This window comes from Larus michahellis, chromosome 2 (genome assembly GCF_964199755.1).
Source record: "Larus michahellis chromosome 2, bLarMic1.1, whole genome shotgun sequence".
Taxonomy (NCBI): Eukaryota; Metazoa; Chordata; class Aves; order Charadriiformes; family Laridae; genus Larus; species Larus michahellis.
In genome coordinates, this window is record NC_133897.1 from 22,378,146 (window position 1) to 22,396,092 (window position 17,947).

The window sequence follows — 17,947 nt, forward strand, 5'->3', positions numbered from 1 at the left end:
CAAACTGCCAAATGAAACATGTATTTTTTGCAAGACAATAACAAATACAAGAAAACCCATCTTAGCCTCAGGACAAACACAGATGCATGTGTTAGCCAGCTTTCAGTTAGACATGAAACAATTAAAGTACTTCTATTTGAGCAAGATAGCTGACACAAAGGCTCTACAGGTTGTGGAAAAGCATTATATTAGGGACTGTAACAGTCAAAACAGCCTTAAGGTGGTGATGTAATTTTTATTTAATTTACTGTGAATTAAAAAAAAAAAAACAAAACCAAAAACAACTTTTAATGACTGGTTGGGCTACTGAGAAAAAAAAAAGAAAAGAAAAAGAAAACAAATGCTTAAACACATAGTTGAGCAAACACCTTTCCTTCCCTCTCCCCAGAGCAGTTTAAGTCAAACATTTAGCCTGTCCCCTTCCTAGTCTTTATTTGCGTAATTTTTGCAGCAGGTTATACGCAGTCTTGCCCAATTCCTTTGGTGAGGCAACAGGTGGAACAGGAGTTTGGGCATGTGATCAATGGGTTTTTTTCTGGTGCTCCCTACAAGTTCCCCTCCTCTGTTCACTGCTTCTTACTCTTCTTCCCCTGCTTCAGCTCAGGGCTTTGACAGGCCACAGTCCCTCTGGGGTGTCCCCACTCCAACATATGCAACCCACAGGCACAGTCTCTTGGGGGTGTCCATGTCCCAGCATGGGTCACCCGTAGCTGCAGTCCTCTCAGAGCCATACCTTCTCTAGGATGGACCACGTCCTTCCATAGGTACTTCTCCAGCCATATCCCCAACAATGTCCCCTTTCATGTCTCCTCCTTATTTGTCCCCAAGACATACTTTTTATTTATAACTTTCAAGGAAAGTACTAGTTTAAGAGTAACCAGACTCTGAGAGGTGTCTTCTCCTCAATAAATTACCATATTAACGTCTTTGTTAAAGCCGTAGACCCTTGGTGTGCCAAGGAAGTTGAAGAACAGGATTGATGAATTTGAGAACGCCTTACATTCAAATCATTGACTATTAACCTGAAAATCATCATGCATGTGGATTCACTACCTTTCACTTCTGGACCTGAACTTAATCCATAAAATTAACAAATACCCCAAAGACACAACCTCTGCTATGGATGAAGGGAGGGTTTCTCTTTGCTTGTTTTACATAGTACAAAGTAGATCCGTAGTTACTGGTGGAAATATTCTTGTTACAACACACTGTTACTTTTTTATGTCTTCTGGCTTCATGGCTGTTGGACTTGGTCTCTCAATTTCCCATAGTGTTTCTTCCCACACCGAATATCATGTATTATATAAAATAATCTCAAAACTTATTAATAAATTGAAATACTTTCATGTAACTTTTTCCCCACACACCAGAAAGCACGTATACAAACACTTTTCCCAATGAGTTGTTTGAAGAACTATACCCTAAGCGATCTAGATGTAAGGTTTATGTTTATAAAACAGCTTTTCAAACAAATTTATGTTTTCATTACGTAAGAAATAGTTACCCTCCCTCCCTATGTCTACACGTTCTATGTTACAATGACTACTCTGTCCATTAAAAAGCTGTAAGCAGACGGCTAGGACTAGAAATTTGCTTCTACAGCTCCAAAGACTTGAGCTAAATGAAGATGTTTCTTAGCTGACATCTACAGAATGACTCATCTACAAGAAGCTGCAGAAAGAAGTTACTTCTAAGCTTCAATTAGCCAGCAAGGCACAATATAAAACTGTTATCCCTCAACTCCAATTTTCTTTCTTTCTTTCTTTTTTTAAACAACTGGAGCCAAAGAACTTGTAAAGCTATTAATAAACATAGATCCCTTTATGTAGATCCTTTTATCCTCTCAGTGGGACATCCAACAGAGGGCAACATCTCACATTTATACGCAAAGAGCATAACACACCAATACACATCCTAATGAGCAACCCCTACTCCTTACTCTTTCCCAGAAATAAAAGTCTGCAGGGAAAATGTGGCAGAAAGCCAGGCTTCCAGTCTTCAAAAACATTCTTTTTTCAGACATGTATAGCAGGATAAGAACTTGCCCTCATTTTTGTTGAATCTAGGAACTTTAAATACATTACATACGTGTATACTCAAAATGAAAAATAGTTTATTTTCTGACTTTGAACCAGAGAAACATATGTGCATCCCTGCTGCATTTGTATTTGTTTTGAATGCAGACCAAACTCTGCAATAGATCTAACCAGAGTGATTCATTGATTCACACACAGTTGTGCCCAGTTCACCTTAAGGAATTCTAAGATAAGTTAATCTGAACTTGAAAGGTGCTTATCTACTCAGTATCAAAGTCTACAAAAGAGATATGGAACGGCCTGAATGAAGCCACTGTGCTTAGAAAGGCTGTTGGTATCCGGGGAGTAATGCAACACACAGGGCTCAGGTGGGATGCTGAGAGGCCTTCTGTGTTCTCTGCAGCAGCACTTTGCTTGATTTCATTCTGCATCTATTTAATTTCTGATTCTTCAAAACACTAAGAAGCCATGTGAACATTAAGAACTGAGAGAGTGCATTAAGCGACAGCAAGGTGCTGTTCTTAAATTGTTTAAGAGGCTTCTACTCCTCAGCTGCAAGTTGCAACTATTCAGCTGAGATCTGGTGACTCATTGATGTGCACAGTTCAAGTCAGATAGTCTCAAGACAGACAGATTTATCTAAGCCAACACTTGTTTGAGGTTCTTTACACTACAAAAATGCTAGAGAAGCCTAGGTCCTGCTGGAATAAAATTCTGATATTTGTTGAGCCTTCTAAACACAGTTCCTCCACAAATTGTTTTCTGGCATTTTTATTTTTGAAAAAAGTTTTCCTACATAAAATTACAGTTTCTATTCTACGTTGGGTCTGAAAAATTAAGCAACCAGTCTAAATTTTATTTTGTTTCTCTAAAGCCTCTTTTTGCCACTGAACACAATAGAATTATTTTTGGCGATCTCTCCCTATCTTTTCCTTTTCTTCTCTGTGACTTCTTAAATCAGGAGGCACTATGCAGTAGCAGAAAAAACATAACACCGTAACTACACTACTTGACTTCTTCCCAGTATGGCATAAACTCAGGAAAGTTCCAGAATAGAAAACAAAAAAAGCCTCAGAAAAAAATAAAAAAACTTGTAAAACTCTACAACATCTATTCACTTTATTCAGTGGCCAAAAGGATAAACGAATATACAGTTAGGAATGTTTTCTTGTATTATGTTCTTTAATAATATAATTATATATATTTAATATATTTCTCCAAATTCTATTATAAAAATATGTATTTTATTAAAAATTCCAACATTCTAGTTATAAAACTGTATTTTTGTTTTTCATCTAAGATTTTTCTATCTTTTAGCCCTCTTGACCCATTTTTTTCCAGGTAACCTTCTAGTTTCTCATATAAACCACCATCCTGGCTGGTTGCGATCGTCTACAGAGCCAGAAGATGTTTGACGAAAAAAGCACTTCAAGGTAAACTCTCCGGTTCTGCGCTGATCGGCTTGAGAAGCATCCTCCTCAAACCATCAATTAAAATTTAGTAGGTGTCTGGAGCATGGTAGATAATTCTCTCTGGTCACACCATCATAGTTAATCTATAAAGCGACTTCAGATCACAGGTCTCCTGCTATGGGATGCTGGATGTGTGAGCCTTTCCTGCCTACAGACGACAGCGCGACCCTTTGCCAGCTTTTGCTTGAAAGGCTGCTTTGACAGTGAGTTGATACGGCCCTGACGTTGTTGTCCAGCTCGGCTTCTCACAGCATACAAAAACCTGAAGCATAGCCTTAAATCTGAGTTATCTGGTGGATGCTTTGGAAAGAATAACAATCGGATATTAAAATTTGGTAGCAAAGCAGTAAAAAGCTTGCTGCATCTCCCTTCTCCCAAAGAATTAGTCTCCAGCTCTTTCCACTGGTGTTGAAATGGAGCCAGTTTTTCAGCAGCAACATTTACAGCACGAAGAATACCAGATCTGCACATCAGGTGAGTGGTAGCTTACAAAGGTAGGGACAGTTAATATCAAACTGTTACCTGGCAGCAGGAAAGCCCAGGGGACAATTTGACAACCAAAGGGCTCCCCAGATGAGATATGGCCATCTTTGTGTTCATGTTATGTGATCCACTGAAGTAAATGAATGCTCCTGTAAACAAAAATCAAAGAAATATGAGAAATGTGTCATGCTCCAATGGCAAATAGCTACCTCAGAGAGGTAACTATGTGCTCTATGTGGCACATAAAGCTTATTCATAAATGTAAACAACCAAAACAGCTTTGACTGGTTCAGTCTCCGTGGATAACGAGCAGGGTCTTGTAAAAGGCTGCGGCAACCAATGTCTGTGTAGGCAAAGACAAAATAGAATTGCTAAACGCTCCTGTCTCTTTCCTCCACAGTAAAATTAACGGACTGAGTCCAAAGATGAGGAAAGAGCAGGAAGGAAAAACGGGTATTTGGACAGACATTGCCAAGACCACCCTGTCATGGTGCCTGCAAGCGCTTAAACCTGAGGAAGTAAATACAGAGCCCTGCAAAGGGAGTTACTTCTGTGAGGGCATTACTGGGTAGACACACTGGATGTATTTATTTTATCTGCCCTCTTTAGGCAAAAATCTTAAGACCTCCCTCCTCCAAACTGTACAACTACTTCCCACCACCTTCGCACGGTGCCCTTCTGCTCTCCGCACAGGCTGGGGAGAGCGAAGGGACCGCAGGAGCTGCAACACAGAGCAGCCTGGAGATCAAACAGCACAGACCTCAGCTGGGATCCCTAAAGGACACATTTTAATTGGCTTAAATAATGGTTCAAACAGAATTTAGAACAAAAATTCATTTCCTTTAGGGTACAGTATTCACTGTCAGTGCAGCCCAGCCAGTTTTAAGCATGCTAACAATGTTGCAGACCATGGGAGCCAATGGAATAAGCTATATTTTCTCATGGGGTCCACAGACTTGACATTGTTGTCTGTGCTAGTGGGGATGAAAGCTTAATTAAAGATCTAATCTGAACTCTGGCAAACGAACTGCCTTTGGATTTGAACTACAGCAGATGTGCTTCAGACAAAGGTAGGGAAGGATAAACATCTTCAAGGGGCCCTAAAGCAGCATATTTTGAATGCCGTCAGTGCTGCCTTCGCTGAATACTGAGACTTTTTCATGAAAGTCTATGCAAAACAACACTAAAGGCTCGGTGTTGTTTGCGCATTGATATTACACATATTGCCTTACATCTTGGAAAATCAGCTATTGTGCTGCCACAGTCATACTCCTTAGCCATTTATTTCCCATGGATACGTAATGAAGCAGAGGGTTAAGCCCAGCCCCACGTGAATAATCGCATCGCTTTAGCAAGGCTGGCACAAAGAGGTGACCGTTACAGCCCCCTGTACAAACCGGCGTGCTGCTCTCCACAGCGCCAGGGAAGCTTCCCTCATTGGAATGCAAGAGTACTTCAAAGGATCCTCTTTTAATTTGCAGCTGAGGCTCTACAGTAGCCTTGTTAAGATCTTCATTAATCAAAATTTGCTGCTGCCCTCCCCAGGAGACAAGAGAGATGAACACTGCAGTATCAGAGGCAACTGTTGCAACCTGAAGGACCTTAATTTAATGTTGTCAAAAACTTGCTCAAATTCTGGAAGCCAATTTCTAAAGCCATGGTGTGGCTATAGCAGGCACAGTGATAGATGGGTACAAAACCACCTCAGGAAGACATTTGCACTAACTTATATGGGGAATGCATCATTACTGGGCTTGAGAGGTGCTGCATGGTAACCTCAAGATGTGCTTGAGGCTTCAGCTTGCAGCAACATATAAAGATGCGAACCTAACTTGTACTGATTCAGGTATCAAAGCAGCTTAAATGCAGCAACACATAGTTCCATATGGGCTAATTTAATGTGCTGCTTAGGCTGCAGAGCAGATGTTTCTACCAGCAGCCTTCATTATGACCACATTGCACCTCAGGTCTCAGCAGCACCTGCAATAACCCTCATGGGAAAGACATGGGTGCATCAGTGCCCTTCTCTAGATCTCTGAGAGTTCAGGAGCTGTGACAGCAATGTTTGCGGACAATGCAGTAATGCAGACCAAGTGCCACTCTAGAGAGACAATAAAATAAAATACCAAATAGCTGCTGGGAAAGCAAATAGCAACTTTGGTGCACTTCATCACTTGGGGACCAATAGAAAAAAAAGGCATATGATCATGCATTAGAGTTATTATATAGAACTGCCTTTGGATTTGCACACACACACTCGCACCCCACTATGGTTTGCTCAGGTGAATTTTAATCCTGGAATTCCTCTACTTTGAATGCTCAAGGTGGAATACTTAATATTTCACATTCCTTTAATATGAACACAGGAGAGAAGTGTGGAGGTCTGGCTGTAAAATTATATACATCGTTAAAAAAGTTTAACTTAAAGGGGTATTGAACTGTAACCCAGATTTTAAAGTAATCTAATCTCCACTGGAAGCAGGGTAATAGATACATTTTAAAAACTGAAGTAACAGAATATTTACCACTATTATTTGACAATGACAAACATGCTAGGCAATTTTAGTTATATACAATACGCTGTAATAACGTTTTCATTTTGGAAAAAACACTTTAAAACAACCCTCTACTGGAATAAACTTTTTCCAGCCGAATGCATTATATAGCAGCTATGGGATGAAGGAAGAATAACAGTTCAGAGGGTATTACATTCACTCTGTTTTTCCCCAGACAAAACTGATTAATTTACCTGCACTCTGCAGAAAGCTACAGTCATATTTTGTCCAAATCAAGTTTTCAAGAATGGTCCCTGTGTGAATATTTGGTACAAATATGCTTACGATATGCACGAACAAAGTTAACTACGTCAGTTCAAAGGTCAGAATCTCAAAAAACTAAGGCTGCATCAAGTCTCATACCTCATTGGTTGCCCCAGCAGAAAATGAAGGTTACAAAGGCATAGTAACCAAATCACATTTAAAAGTGAGCGCCCCCAAAAGACCAGCTTTCTGTAACATTACCTATGTTACACACATACTGCATAGCATCCATTTCAAATCAGTTTTTCATTTCGGTCTGTCACCATTTACAAGTACAAATACTCATCAGAGAAGGAGGAAAATAATAATAATAAAAGAAATCTCACCACGCCCAGTATTAGTTGTATGACCTCTGCCGGGAAGTCTCCTGTCAAAGGATGCCTCTTCCTTCATTATGTTCCAGTCAGAATCATCGAAGCTTAGTGGCTTCCATCCACAGAGGTCAGTCTCAAAATCACATATAGTGTAATTAGCTGTTGTAAGAACAACAATAATAAGAGAGAATTAAGTTGAATTTACTACAACAGTTTAACACCAGAACTACGACTGGTTTGTACGTGGATGTACAGGGAGTCATAAAGAAGCACCGGTATGTTTCACTGACATCCAGACTATTCAGATGAGAAATACAAGTAGCAGAAAAGAATACAAGTAGCAAGTCACGCAGGCCCTTCTCTGTTTAATCAAGCTCAGAACCACGAAGGAAACCACCTGTAAGAGAATAATCTATATCAAATTACATATGAGACCTGTGCGTAGGCTGCTGACAGATTATGAACGTAATATTATGTATTTTTAAAAGATGAATTTTACTGGAAAGGTAATTATAAATGTGTGGAAAAAACCTGATTTATTTAGTGCTTTGAATACATTGAAAGTGAAGATGAATTAAGCTTCTACTTAATTTATTTTTGAAAATGAGATTTAAATTTATGAATTATTTACGTCTCCTAGAAATTTTTATTGCAAAGTAAAGGACCATTTTCCTAGTTGGTATGGATTAGACCAGCTTAAACTGCCTAACAATCTCACACACTCTTTCATTTCTTGAGTTAAATTAATTATTTTGATAAGAAAATTGTATAATCTAAGAGTTTTCTTTCATAGTCCAGAACAGCTTCACAAAGTGCTATACTTAACCCTTTGGGTCACTTATCACAATTGTAAAAGTTGCTTTTGAAGTATACTTGGCACTTTCCAGACTTCATGGCACGTTTATCCTACCATATCAGCCTCAGGTGTGATTATACGTACTACTCCAGTTCTCAGATTGTACAAAACCAAAATTAAATGCATCATTGTTGAAGCACTATGGTAGTAAAGCTCCATAATAAAGGTCTTCTAGTATAAAGAGGTTATTTGAGCGGTTAAATCAGAAGATATAAAATAAATCACAAATATCCATATCTCTTATCTGGATTCACTATGTACATTAAAATCTGATGGAGCATGCTTTCCTGTTTAATGCAGTATATTAGTTAAACATAAAACTTGTTTAACTTATTTCATTACAGAATTCTCATGCTTTTGACAAGGGACCTTGTTAATTAGACTTCAATTCCTAATACATTAAGGTAGAACATGCACATTGATATCAAAGTCTGTTTTGCTGTACGGTAATTAGTACTATGTCTAGGCATTGTGCTTTCCTTAGCTAAGCAGCCTTGAGAGAACCAACATGACACAAAAAAGCAAACATTCTTTGCTTAAACTTCTCTTTCCTCAGGCCTCCCCTAAACCCTGCAAAAGGTCTGCGTGAGAAGCTGACTCCAGTGCCTGCATAGTAATATCCAAAAAGAATCAATGAATGACCTCATAGACACAAAGAACTTACTCTGTTATATAGTAAGCAACCAAAAGTCTGTTCCTGGAAAGAAAATGGCAAGCCAAAGTTAAAATAACATTTTAAATATGAAAGAGTATATGGTAGTATTTATTAATATTTTACTGCTCAATAAGGTATTTAGCATGGGATTATTATTTTTTTTTATTATTATCATTTTCTTTTAACTAGAGGTACTTAGGACTGCAAGAAGAGTTGTTATCACAATGTAAACAACTTCTTTCATGTCCTGATGACACCAGATCTGTTGCCATTTAATATAGCTCAGTATCAGGCTCAGGGCCTTTCACTGCGCTCATAGTGAAAAGCTGACTGTTGAAGGTACATTTGGAAATTGTTTACTAAAAGAATTTGTGAAGCAGCAAGGCTGTGATCAGACAGAGCACATCACTGCTCTCGATGGTCAACAGGAAAGAGAGAAGTCTGGTGAAATCATAATTTTTTACATTGGTAGCTACTAGTGGAATTTCTTCTAATAGTATGGATTTAGAAATAAAAGTGTAAACACCATCTTTTAGGTTGAATATACAAGCAATGGAAAAAATATATATATATAAAAAAAAAAGACATGCACACACAAAAAGAGGCAATTCCAAATCAAATTATTTGTCCAGTTATAAAAGTAGGAAGAACATTCATGGCAGTGTGCTTTCAGTTTTGGTTTGGTTTGGTTTGGGGGGGGGGGGAGGGAATAAAAAAATGCAGCTCCAGTTTACTAAACGCGATAATGTTGACCATGTTTTTCATTGCACCTGTGTTTGCAAAATGACAAGCTGTACAGAAATATCCATTCATGCAGAGACACTGGGCCGGAGTCACTTACCAAGCCCAAGTGTTCCACCATATGTAGTTTCTGGAGGTGATACTTCATTTTTTAAAGTATTACTATGTTGGGGAACAGCTAGGCTATAAAAGTGAGTTAAACCCTGTTGTCTGAGTTAACAGTTTCACTTAAATTTTATCCCTACTTAATTCTAAAAACCTGAGGGGTGCTTGTAATGTTTAATCAAGCTTGAAAAAAAGTTCTGTACTTTGACTGAGACCCAAATCCAAGTAAGACAGTTTCTCACTGCAGTTTTTCATTGCACAAACATTTATAAACTCTAAAAAATGTTCCTTTCCCATCAAAACAGGGCATAATTTTTATTATTCAGAGTGTTTTTCTAAGTTTTTATTTGAACCTTCAAGTGATTATAGGGAGTGTTTCACTATCCATAGTTGGAAAATAAGTGACTGCACAACCTATATTTTTTGAGGAATCATACTGCAATTATGTAAGTTAAACAGACAGTAAAGCATATTTCTGATATATTATGTCCTTTCCTACTGCACCTCTTACCATCAGAGCTTATGTTTTTCATTTCATTGGGAGTATTTCACTGGATTCAAACTGCAGAAAAATTTTCCACATTCTGAAAGCAAAACCAGTTAATTCTCATTTTTGGACATTCATCTATCTATAATTCAGAAAAACAGAAAAGAAATCAGAAAGGAATCAGGAACCTGCTTTCATTTTAATAACATGCCAAGTCTGAAAAATATTTTTTTTTTTTTCCACATGGGCATACTGGTATATCTCAACTAGTCAAGGAGTAAATTATTACACCAGTTCTGCAAAAGCAATGAGTCCAGGAGGTAACCAGGAGAAAAAAAAACATTCCCCAAACACATCTCCTTGAATTTCAAAAAATAAGTGGAACTTACTAAAGTCATAAAATACACTGGAAAGATTTTTCAATTAAGATGAAACATTTTTCCACTTTTTTTTTTTTTTTTTAAAGAAACAGGAAACTCAGCGCGTATTCCAAAAGCAGTGGGAGGTTAAATGGAAATGCTTTTTCTTTGACTAGACGACTCTACCTTTCCCAGCTCCTCTTGATCCTCTTGGGTGAAAAACAAAGCTAGGCTGAGTTACCAGCCAACTAACATTGCTTCAGCTTTGCTAGCCTGCAACTGGATGAAGCTTTTCAATCCTACTCTGGTAGCTCAATCAAATGAACACAACTCGGGACACACAGCTCGTCTCTCCGTCAGGCTGTTGCTTCCCCGACTAACAGTATTGAATGAGGAAGGCTGCTACCCTCGCTCAGTGTGGCAGCACCCAAGCTCTTAAGGAATTTGGGATATAAACTATCTGTATGATCAGCGACCAAAGCACCTCTGTGTGATTAGTTTGTCATTAATATTTTTCCATTTCTGGCCAACATTTAACATCATTTTACAGAAGGGAAGCGTTACGCATATAACTTCTTACCATTCCCTAGCAGTTTGTGATCAGTTTTATTTATCTAGAATTTGTTAAAGGATTCATACAGAAAGATCACACATGGCCACAGGTCATCTCTCATAACACCGTAGTCTCTTAGGTGAGATGGACTCCTCTCCTCCTGGAACTACTCAGGTACTTTGCTTAGGGTGAAGAGACCGGTGGTGTTAAGAGAATCTCATGTCGACCACGGATCTGCAGAGGGTACGTTTACTTTGAGTTAAGCACTCTAGTGAAAAACAAAGGCAATGCTACACAGTGTTCATAAGCAATGAAGAACCCTGAAAAAAATATGGGCATAGCTTCTTTTTCTCCACAGGCACATACAAGACTGATGGACAGATGCTGACAATTCCAGACAATTTATGTGTCACAGCAAACATATACATGTGTAGTAAAAAAAAATGTTTCAGATGAAAAAAATGCTCTTTCTACTTTAAAGTTGACTGGTAATAAAAGGATTTGCATATGTGTTCATCTGCTATAGAAGGTTGCAAGGCTTTGCAATTGTAAATTGCTTTACTGTAAATGAAATGCAGTAAAAGGTACATGGCTTGAAAATTATACAACTTTCCTTCATTCTACGTATTTTCTATACATAAATTATACAAATCCTGTGAAAGGCTGAGAATATTTAAGATAATACTAGCAATGCAAAATTAAAACCAGACAAGGTAAAGACAGGTGTTTTAAGGAAGTTTCTAATTAAGTTAAACAGAAGGTGATACTATTTCAGAAAGAGCTGCAGGATGTCCCACCCCACAATCATTTTGAGTCTACGTGAGTGCTGATGAGTACGTAATTTCCAGAAAGACTGCTGCATCAAAATGTGTTATCATTTGAAAATAGCAAGCGCATCCTAGACTTCTTGCCAAGTTGCTAGGATTGCCAGCTACTGATTCATTTGTGATGTTTTTATATGTATTGCGTATGTTACATATAAATAATATACAATAATATTAAATATAGTGCTTTAAATATTTGTTATTTGGCATGGCATTTGGTGCAAAACATCCTGTACAGTAGGTAGGAAATTAAGCATAAGGGGGGTTTTTTTTTAATCCTTTAAATGATCTAAGTACTGTATCTCGCTTTCTCTGTTTTGAATATAACAACTAGGTTTTGATAGCTTATTGTCAGTCACGGTGAAATAAGAAATTTAGAAGTAATCTCAAATAAGTGGTGTTGAATAAGACAATGAGAATGCAGAGTTTAATACTAAAAACAATTTCATAATTTATCACTTCATTAGAGTCATTGATTTCAACAAACTTCTCAAATAAAGGTGGTTACTCATGTGTATAAGTGTTTCCTAGACAAGTTCCTAATTTTTCAATACGTTTAAGTCACATATACTTAAATATATATTTATGAAAACAGGCAGAGGTTGTTCCTGCAAAAAATCACATTATTATAAGACTATTCATGCCAAGTTCACATAAGCAAAGAGAAACATTGTTTTTCCTTCCCCGTTATAATGAAGCAAAGATAATCCTCAAAAAAGAGGGAAATCCTTCACATTGCTAAGTAAAATCTTTTGTTTTCGCTCAGTATGGAGATCTGTCAGCTCTTTCAGCACATGAGAGTACTTCAACAAAGGAAACTACTGAGGATGTGTTCAAGGATAGATGCGCTAAAATACCTGAAAGAATAGAGGCTAAAATATGCACTATTGTACCAGACAGGAATTTTTACTGAAAATTAATGTGAATAAATATAGTGCACTCTAAATACCATGGAGGACAGTTTCAAGATCATGTAGAAAATGTACATAACAGGAGGAAAAGAACAAAGGACAGAAATAAAGGATGATTTTTCCTTTAAGTCTCTTTTGTTCAAGACTGCAAAAAGTGTCAGAAAGCTGAATTTTCTAAGCCAACCAAACTGCTGCAGAACTAAATCCCACCTTTAGGGTCCTCCTTCCTGAAAAATGTATGAAGTACCCAAGACAATATTAGCCATTAAAATGGGCCAAATTTAAAAACAGTTCTTGTTATTTTAATGAAGGCTATTTTTTTCTTTTCTTTCTTCTCAGCCAGTATTCAAAGCAACACGCAACTTCTGTGGGCTGCTTATATTTTAGAAAAACATCCCTTTTCACCCTTTTTTGAGAGGATGAGTGTACTTTTGTGCACTGCTCCAATAAAACGATACATCTTCAGTCTGAGAATGCCTCAACGCAGAGTGAGGCACACAATCCCTGTGTCTCAGGTTCAACGGAAGGTGATATTTTCTTTAAACTGAAATACACTAGGAGTTAGTGTAGAATCAGTGCCACGTAGTAAACCAAAGGTAACTGCAGAGACAGCAGCAGACAGTGGAGCGCTGGGGCAAGCTATCAAAGAGGGTTTTGCACTTGCTGGGCCTCCTATCGGTCCTTGCCCCAGCACCCTAATTCTAGAGGTCCCACAAAAAGACAGTGTTGAGACCCCCAGGCCATTCTGACTTTTCTTTCTTCTGCTCACTCTCCATTTTTTCTGACCTGTCCACATGAGTACGACAGAAACAATAATCTCAAGAGTGAGTCCCACTACTGACTACATCTAGGTTATTTCATCTTTCAGTTACACAAAGTCAACGTCCAGTGTCCGAGGCAAAGGGGTAAAAATAAAATAAGAAAATGTAATTAATTGCATGCAAAATGTTTAATGTTTAGAGTTATCTTTATTTTCACTTTGTTTAGTACTATTAACAGCTACGCTTCAACTGGGACAATTATTTTTCAGCCTCCTTTCAAATCTTAAAATTATTCTTCTATATTCCCAGTCATGATTCACTACAGTTCTGGCACACTGTTACTGAAGTGGGAACACCAAATAGTTGAGAAATAAATTCCAATTTATAAAGTGTTGTTCAAGTTAGGGAAGTAGATGTTATAAACGTTGTATGTAGGGAATACATTTAAGAAAAAAATATGCAAAATGGTGCATTTCTGCAGACACTTAAAAAATTGTTATCTGGATCCAAAACATATTGATAAGGCCAGAGAGAGAAAGAGAAAGCAACAGGAAGAAGAAAAATGCATTACTGAATATGCTATGAACACTGTCACTAACCCGTACATCATTAAATATTCTGGTGAAAAGAAGCCATATAAATAATAACTAAGGTTTTTAGCCATTTCTTGGACAGACCTGTTAGGTTTCAAAACACTCTTCAGCACAGTATCCTTTTAAAGCAATGTAATTCACTTACAGCAGGCTGCTGGATCTTCATCGCTGCCATCAGAACAATCTGGGTGAGAGTCACAGGCTGATCCAGGCTCCGTGGACTGCCCATCAGTGCAGGTGAATTCTTCTAAGGAGCAGAAACCTGGTGGCTCTGACGGTGTAGCGTCCAAGAGCTGGATGCTATTCAAACATATGAAACCTGCCCTGCTCTGCAGTGTTCCTTTAAACATAACCTGTGGATTGTTACAGTTAAAATATCCGCATTAACAGACAACAGAGAGAAAATTATTTTTATTTCCATAAAATAGTAATGTCCTATGTGTAAAAAGGACTGGATACTTTCCATGACAAAACCATGACAAATTTCAAAGCAGAAGCTGAAATTTTGTATGACTATTTCTCATGTTGAATTTTCTGAAAATTTTTAACTTAAATGTTTGACAAATTCCAAGAGTGAAGTTAAGCAGAAGTCTATTTTAAAGAAAAACTCCGAATCCCATAACCATTTAGCTAAAAAGTTGCAATAACTTCATGCTGTTAGAAGAGTGACCTGAAACGTAGCATCCTAACTACGCCATCTTCTGCTCTGAAGTCTCTTCAGGGCCTCATTTTGCAGATGACCAAGAGAAAAAAATTCTGTTACAGGTGAATAAAAAGGGTTAGGAACTGTCCTAGGAAATCAATCGCAACAGCGTAGCTTAACAACCAATATCTCTTCCACCACTTCAGATAAGATGGCTGCATTCAGCCTGTGCAGTGGGATTGGTCCCTGACTGCTGGTAACATTTAAAACTGTTCCAGGCACAGTCTGGGAGATGGCCAATTGGCTTGAGTCAAACCCTTGGCTAGGGATCATGCTAATGTTTTAATTACATGGGCTATCACATGGCATTCCTTGGGCCTGTGCCCTGACCCTGCTTATTTTACTGCTGTTGGCACAGACATAGAGATTCAAGCAGCATTTCTCTCTCCTATAGAGTTCCCTCATGTTGATTAGGTTTTACTCAAGCTGGATTAGACCAATGAAGGTACAGAAGAACACCTCTTCCTCCTGGCCACTGTGGAGCCCAGCTCTGCTGAGTCTCAAAGCAAGGAGATTACCTCATTTGTGCTCTCCAAGTTTCTTTTACCTTGCTAAAGCAGCAAGACTTGGTGCTTAGATTCATCAGAAAGATGAAGATTTCGATGAAAGAAAGCACTGAGAGACAAGAGCAGAAGTTGGAGGCACAAATCAAAAAGGGAGTTGTGGGTTTTGACAGATTGGGACATGACCAGAGCACAAGCCTCAGAAAGCAGTCATGTGCAAGAGGCAGAAAGCACAGTGGAAGGAAAGTTGGTCAAGAGTATCTGACGAAACAGAAGGAAACTAGAACAGATGTGATTTGGGGCATGAGCAGAATGGTTTAACACACTCGCTGAAGCCTGGAAATCAGGTTGGAGCGAAATCTCAAGAGGCATTTTTCTAAGCAATAAGAATGATATATCTTATTATCTCCCACTAGAGACAATTTCTTCAAAATGACAAAAGCCTTCTAATATATCCATTCTCTACCAGTTCAAACAGCAGAATGCTACACTGAAAATGTTACTTAGTCACATAACTAAAGACAGTATCTTTCCTTCCCTAAGAACAAGTTATCCTTGCCATCTTTGTATAAGAATGCATAGTTTTGGCTTTCTACATATATACACACCGCCTCAGCAGCCTTTTTTTTTTTTAGATACCATAGATAGTCTTAATACACATATGGTTGTTGATTCACACTTGTCCTTGTTGGAAAACGAGAGGGAGGCAACAACAGCTACTTATAACCTACTAGCTTGCTGAAATGCATTCATTCTAATATACGTCAAAATATCAGTTCTTGCAGTGGGCTTAATTTTTGTCCTTTCACAGAGACTACATTTTCAGCTGATTGTTGAGGCAGTAAAATACGATGATTATTTACAGAATTATGAAAAATAAATGTAAAATTACTTAGAATAGAATCCTGTAAATTAATTTAAGAATTAAGTAGTTGCAACTTTGCGTTATTCTCTATGCCTGAAAATTCAAGGGGAAGATATTCTCTCATAATTACTGGTTTACATCGTCTCACTGAAATCCCACAAACATCATGCACATCATCTCACTTAGTAGTATTTATATTTAAATGAATCAGTAACACCTCAGATGACTAACTAAAACATGGTGAGATTGGTATTCATTTTCTTGCATGTGATTAAAGACCAGCAGCTTCAACATGATGCTTTCGTAGATGTTTTGTTGAGCTATAGCCAGAGCGTTACTCACACTGAAGCAATAAAAAACAGCAAGACCTTCAGCATACCTATGATTTTAACAAATATTTAAGTTTCCTAGAAGCTTTACAAACAGTAAGGTAAAACATCTTCAAAAACTGAGCACGTGCTGTTTTCATTCATACCTTTAATTTTCCTAGCCGTGGTGGTAGCTGTATATCAACTTTGACCCACTCCTCCTTAGTCATGATGTTGGTTTCCCACAAGACATGTTCCTCCTGTAAAATGTAGAATATGATGTTATAAAGCTAAATTTTGTTCCTCTATAAATTATCCAGGCCATTTTTTTGTCCTCAGTCTTTTCATATCCTAGCCAAACGACTACTATATACAAAGTGTCTCTATGTGACAGCTTCATATATTCACGTGCAATCTTCGCACTGAACTCCATGAGAGAGAGGGGACACAAGACATGTTTAATGTGATTAAACGGGTTAATAACATAATTATCAGGAGTTGGCTTGGCAAAATTAAAGTGAATTAATATGTAAATTAAGCCATGTTATTGCTGAATTTAACAATATGTTTCCATGGTGCTCTCTACAATATTTTCTTTTTCATAAATAACTGCTTATATCACGTGTGTTATAATTAGATTTAGTTTTCTTAGAACTGAATTTAGGGTCCAGCGAAATTACCCAATCAGCTGTGCTCAAAACTTCTTTTTTTTTTCCTAAAAAAATATGTAAAGCAAGCAGGGAAAATACTACCTAAGAGGTCCTAGACATGTTCTGAGTTACCTCAATCCCAATTTTCACTCCACCTCCTAAGGATAACAGTGAGAGTGTCAAATATGGTAAGGCATATCCTTTCATGCTGCACTCCAAGCCCTCTTGATTCATTAATCTGACAAAACCAGTTAACACTCATTCTGCTTCTGCTTGTGATCCTAACCGGAACATGCCGAGGCCAGTATAAAGAAAAGAAATGCAGCAATGTGAACTTCATATCCCTAAACAAAATCTTTTCAAGAATCAGCTCCAAAATAGAGAAAAACCAGAAAGACAGAAAAAAAAAAAAAAAAAAAACAAAAAACGCAGGAAAAGTTAATATAGGTTATACATACAAACAGACTTTCCATTACAAGTATTACAAGTGAGACCCTTTTTAGGATACTGTGTGAATTACTAGTCATACCTTTTCCACAAAGGATATTACAGAATTAGAGGCAGTTCAGAAAAAGATATGAAGCAGGATAAGAGAAATGGAAAGTCTCTTGTATGGAGAGAAATTGCAAGGATAAAATCAATTTACCTTACAGGAGATGAATAAAAGGGGATATGATAGGTATGTGAAATGTTATCAATACTATAGACAAAGACAGTTATCTTTTTTCCTGTCTTGCAATACAAAAAAGAGGAGGAAGATGCTGTCTACTGTTTGATAGACCACGAGGTCTGAGCCAGCAGAACAATGATATGATTTGAGATGAATAGCCAATTACTTATGCTCTTTTCCTACCAAGGCTTCAACTCTTTTGACATATTAACAAAGCTGGAAGGCTAAATTTCTATTGAACATGCATTCAAAGATCAATTTTGGAAAACTGCAGGACAG

At 37.7% G+C, this 17,947-nt stretch overlaps 1 protein-coding gene across 1 annotated transcript in view; it reads right to left on the reverse strand.

Annotated features, from left to right (window-relative positions):
- MALRD1 (MAM and LDL receptor class A domain containing 1) overlaps positions 1-17,947 on the reverse strand; it is a 269,347-nt gene that overhangs the window by 213,339 nt on the left and 38,061 nt on the right. The window contains exons 9-12 of the mRNA XM_074574506.1: positions 16,516-16,608; positions 14,115-14,322; positions 7,137-7,283; positions 4,031-4,140 (exon numbers count right to left, since the gene is read on the reverse strand). Of these exons, the coding sequence (XP_074430607.1) occupies positions 4,031-4,140; positions 7,137-7,283; positions 14,115-14,322; positions 16,516-16,608 (558 nt within the window). The remainder of the gene's footprint in view (positions 1-4,030; positions 4,141-7,136; positions 7,284-14,114; positions 14,323-16,515; positions 16,609-17,947) is intronic.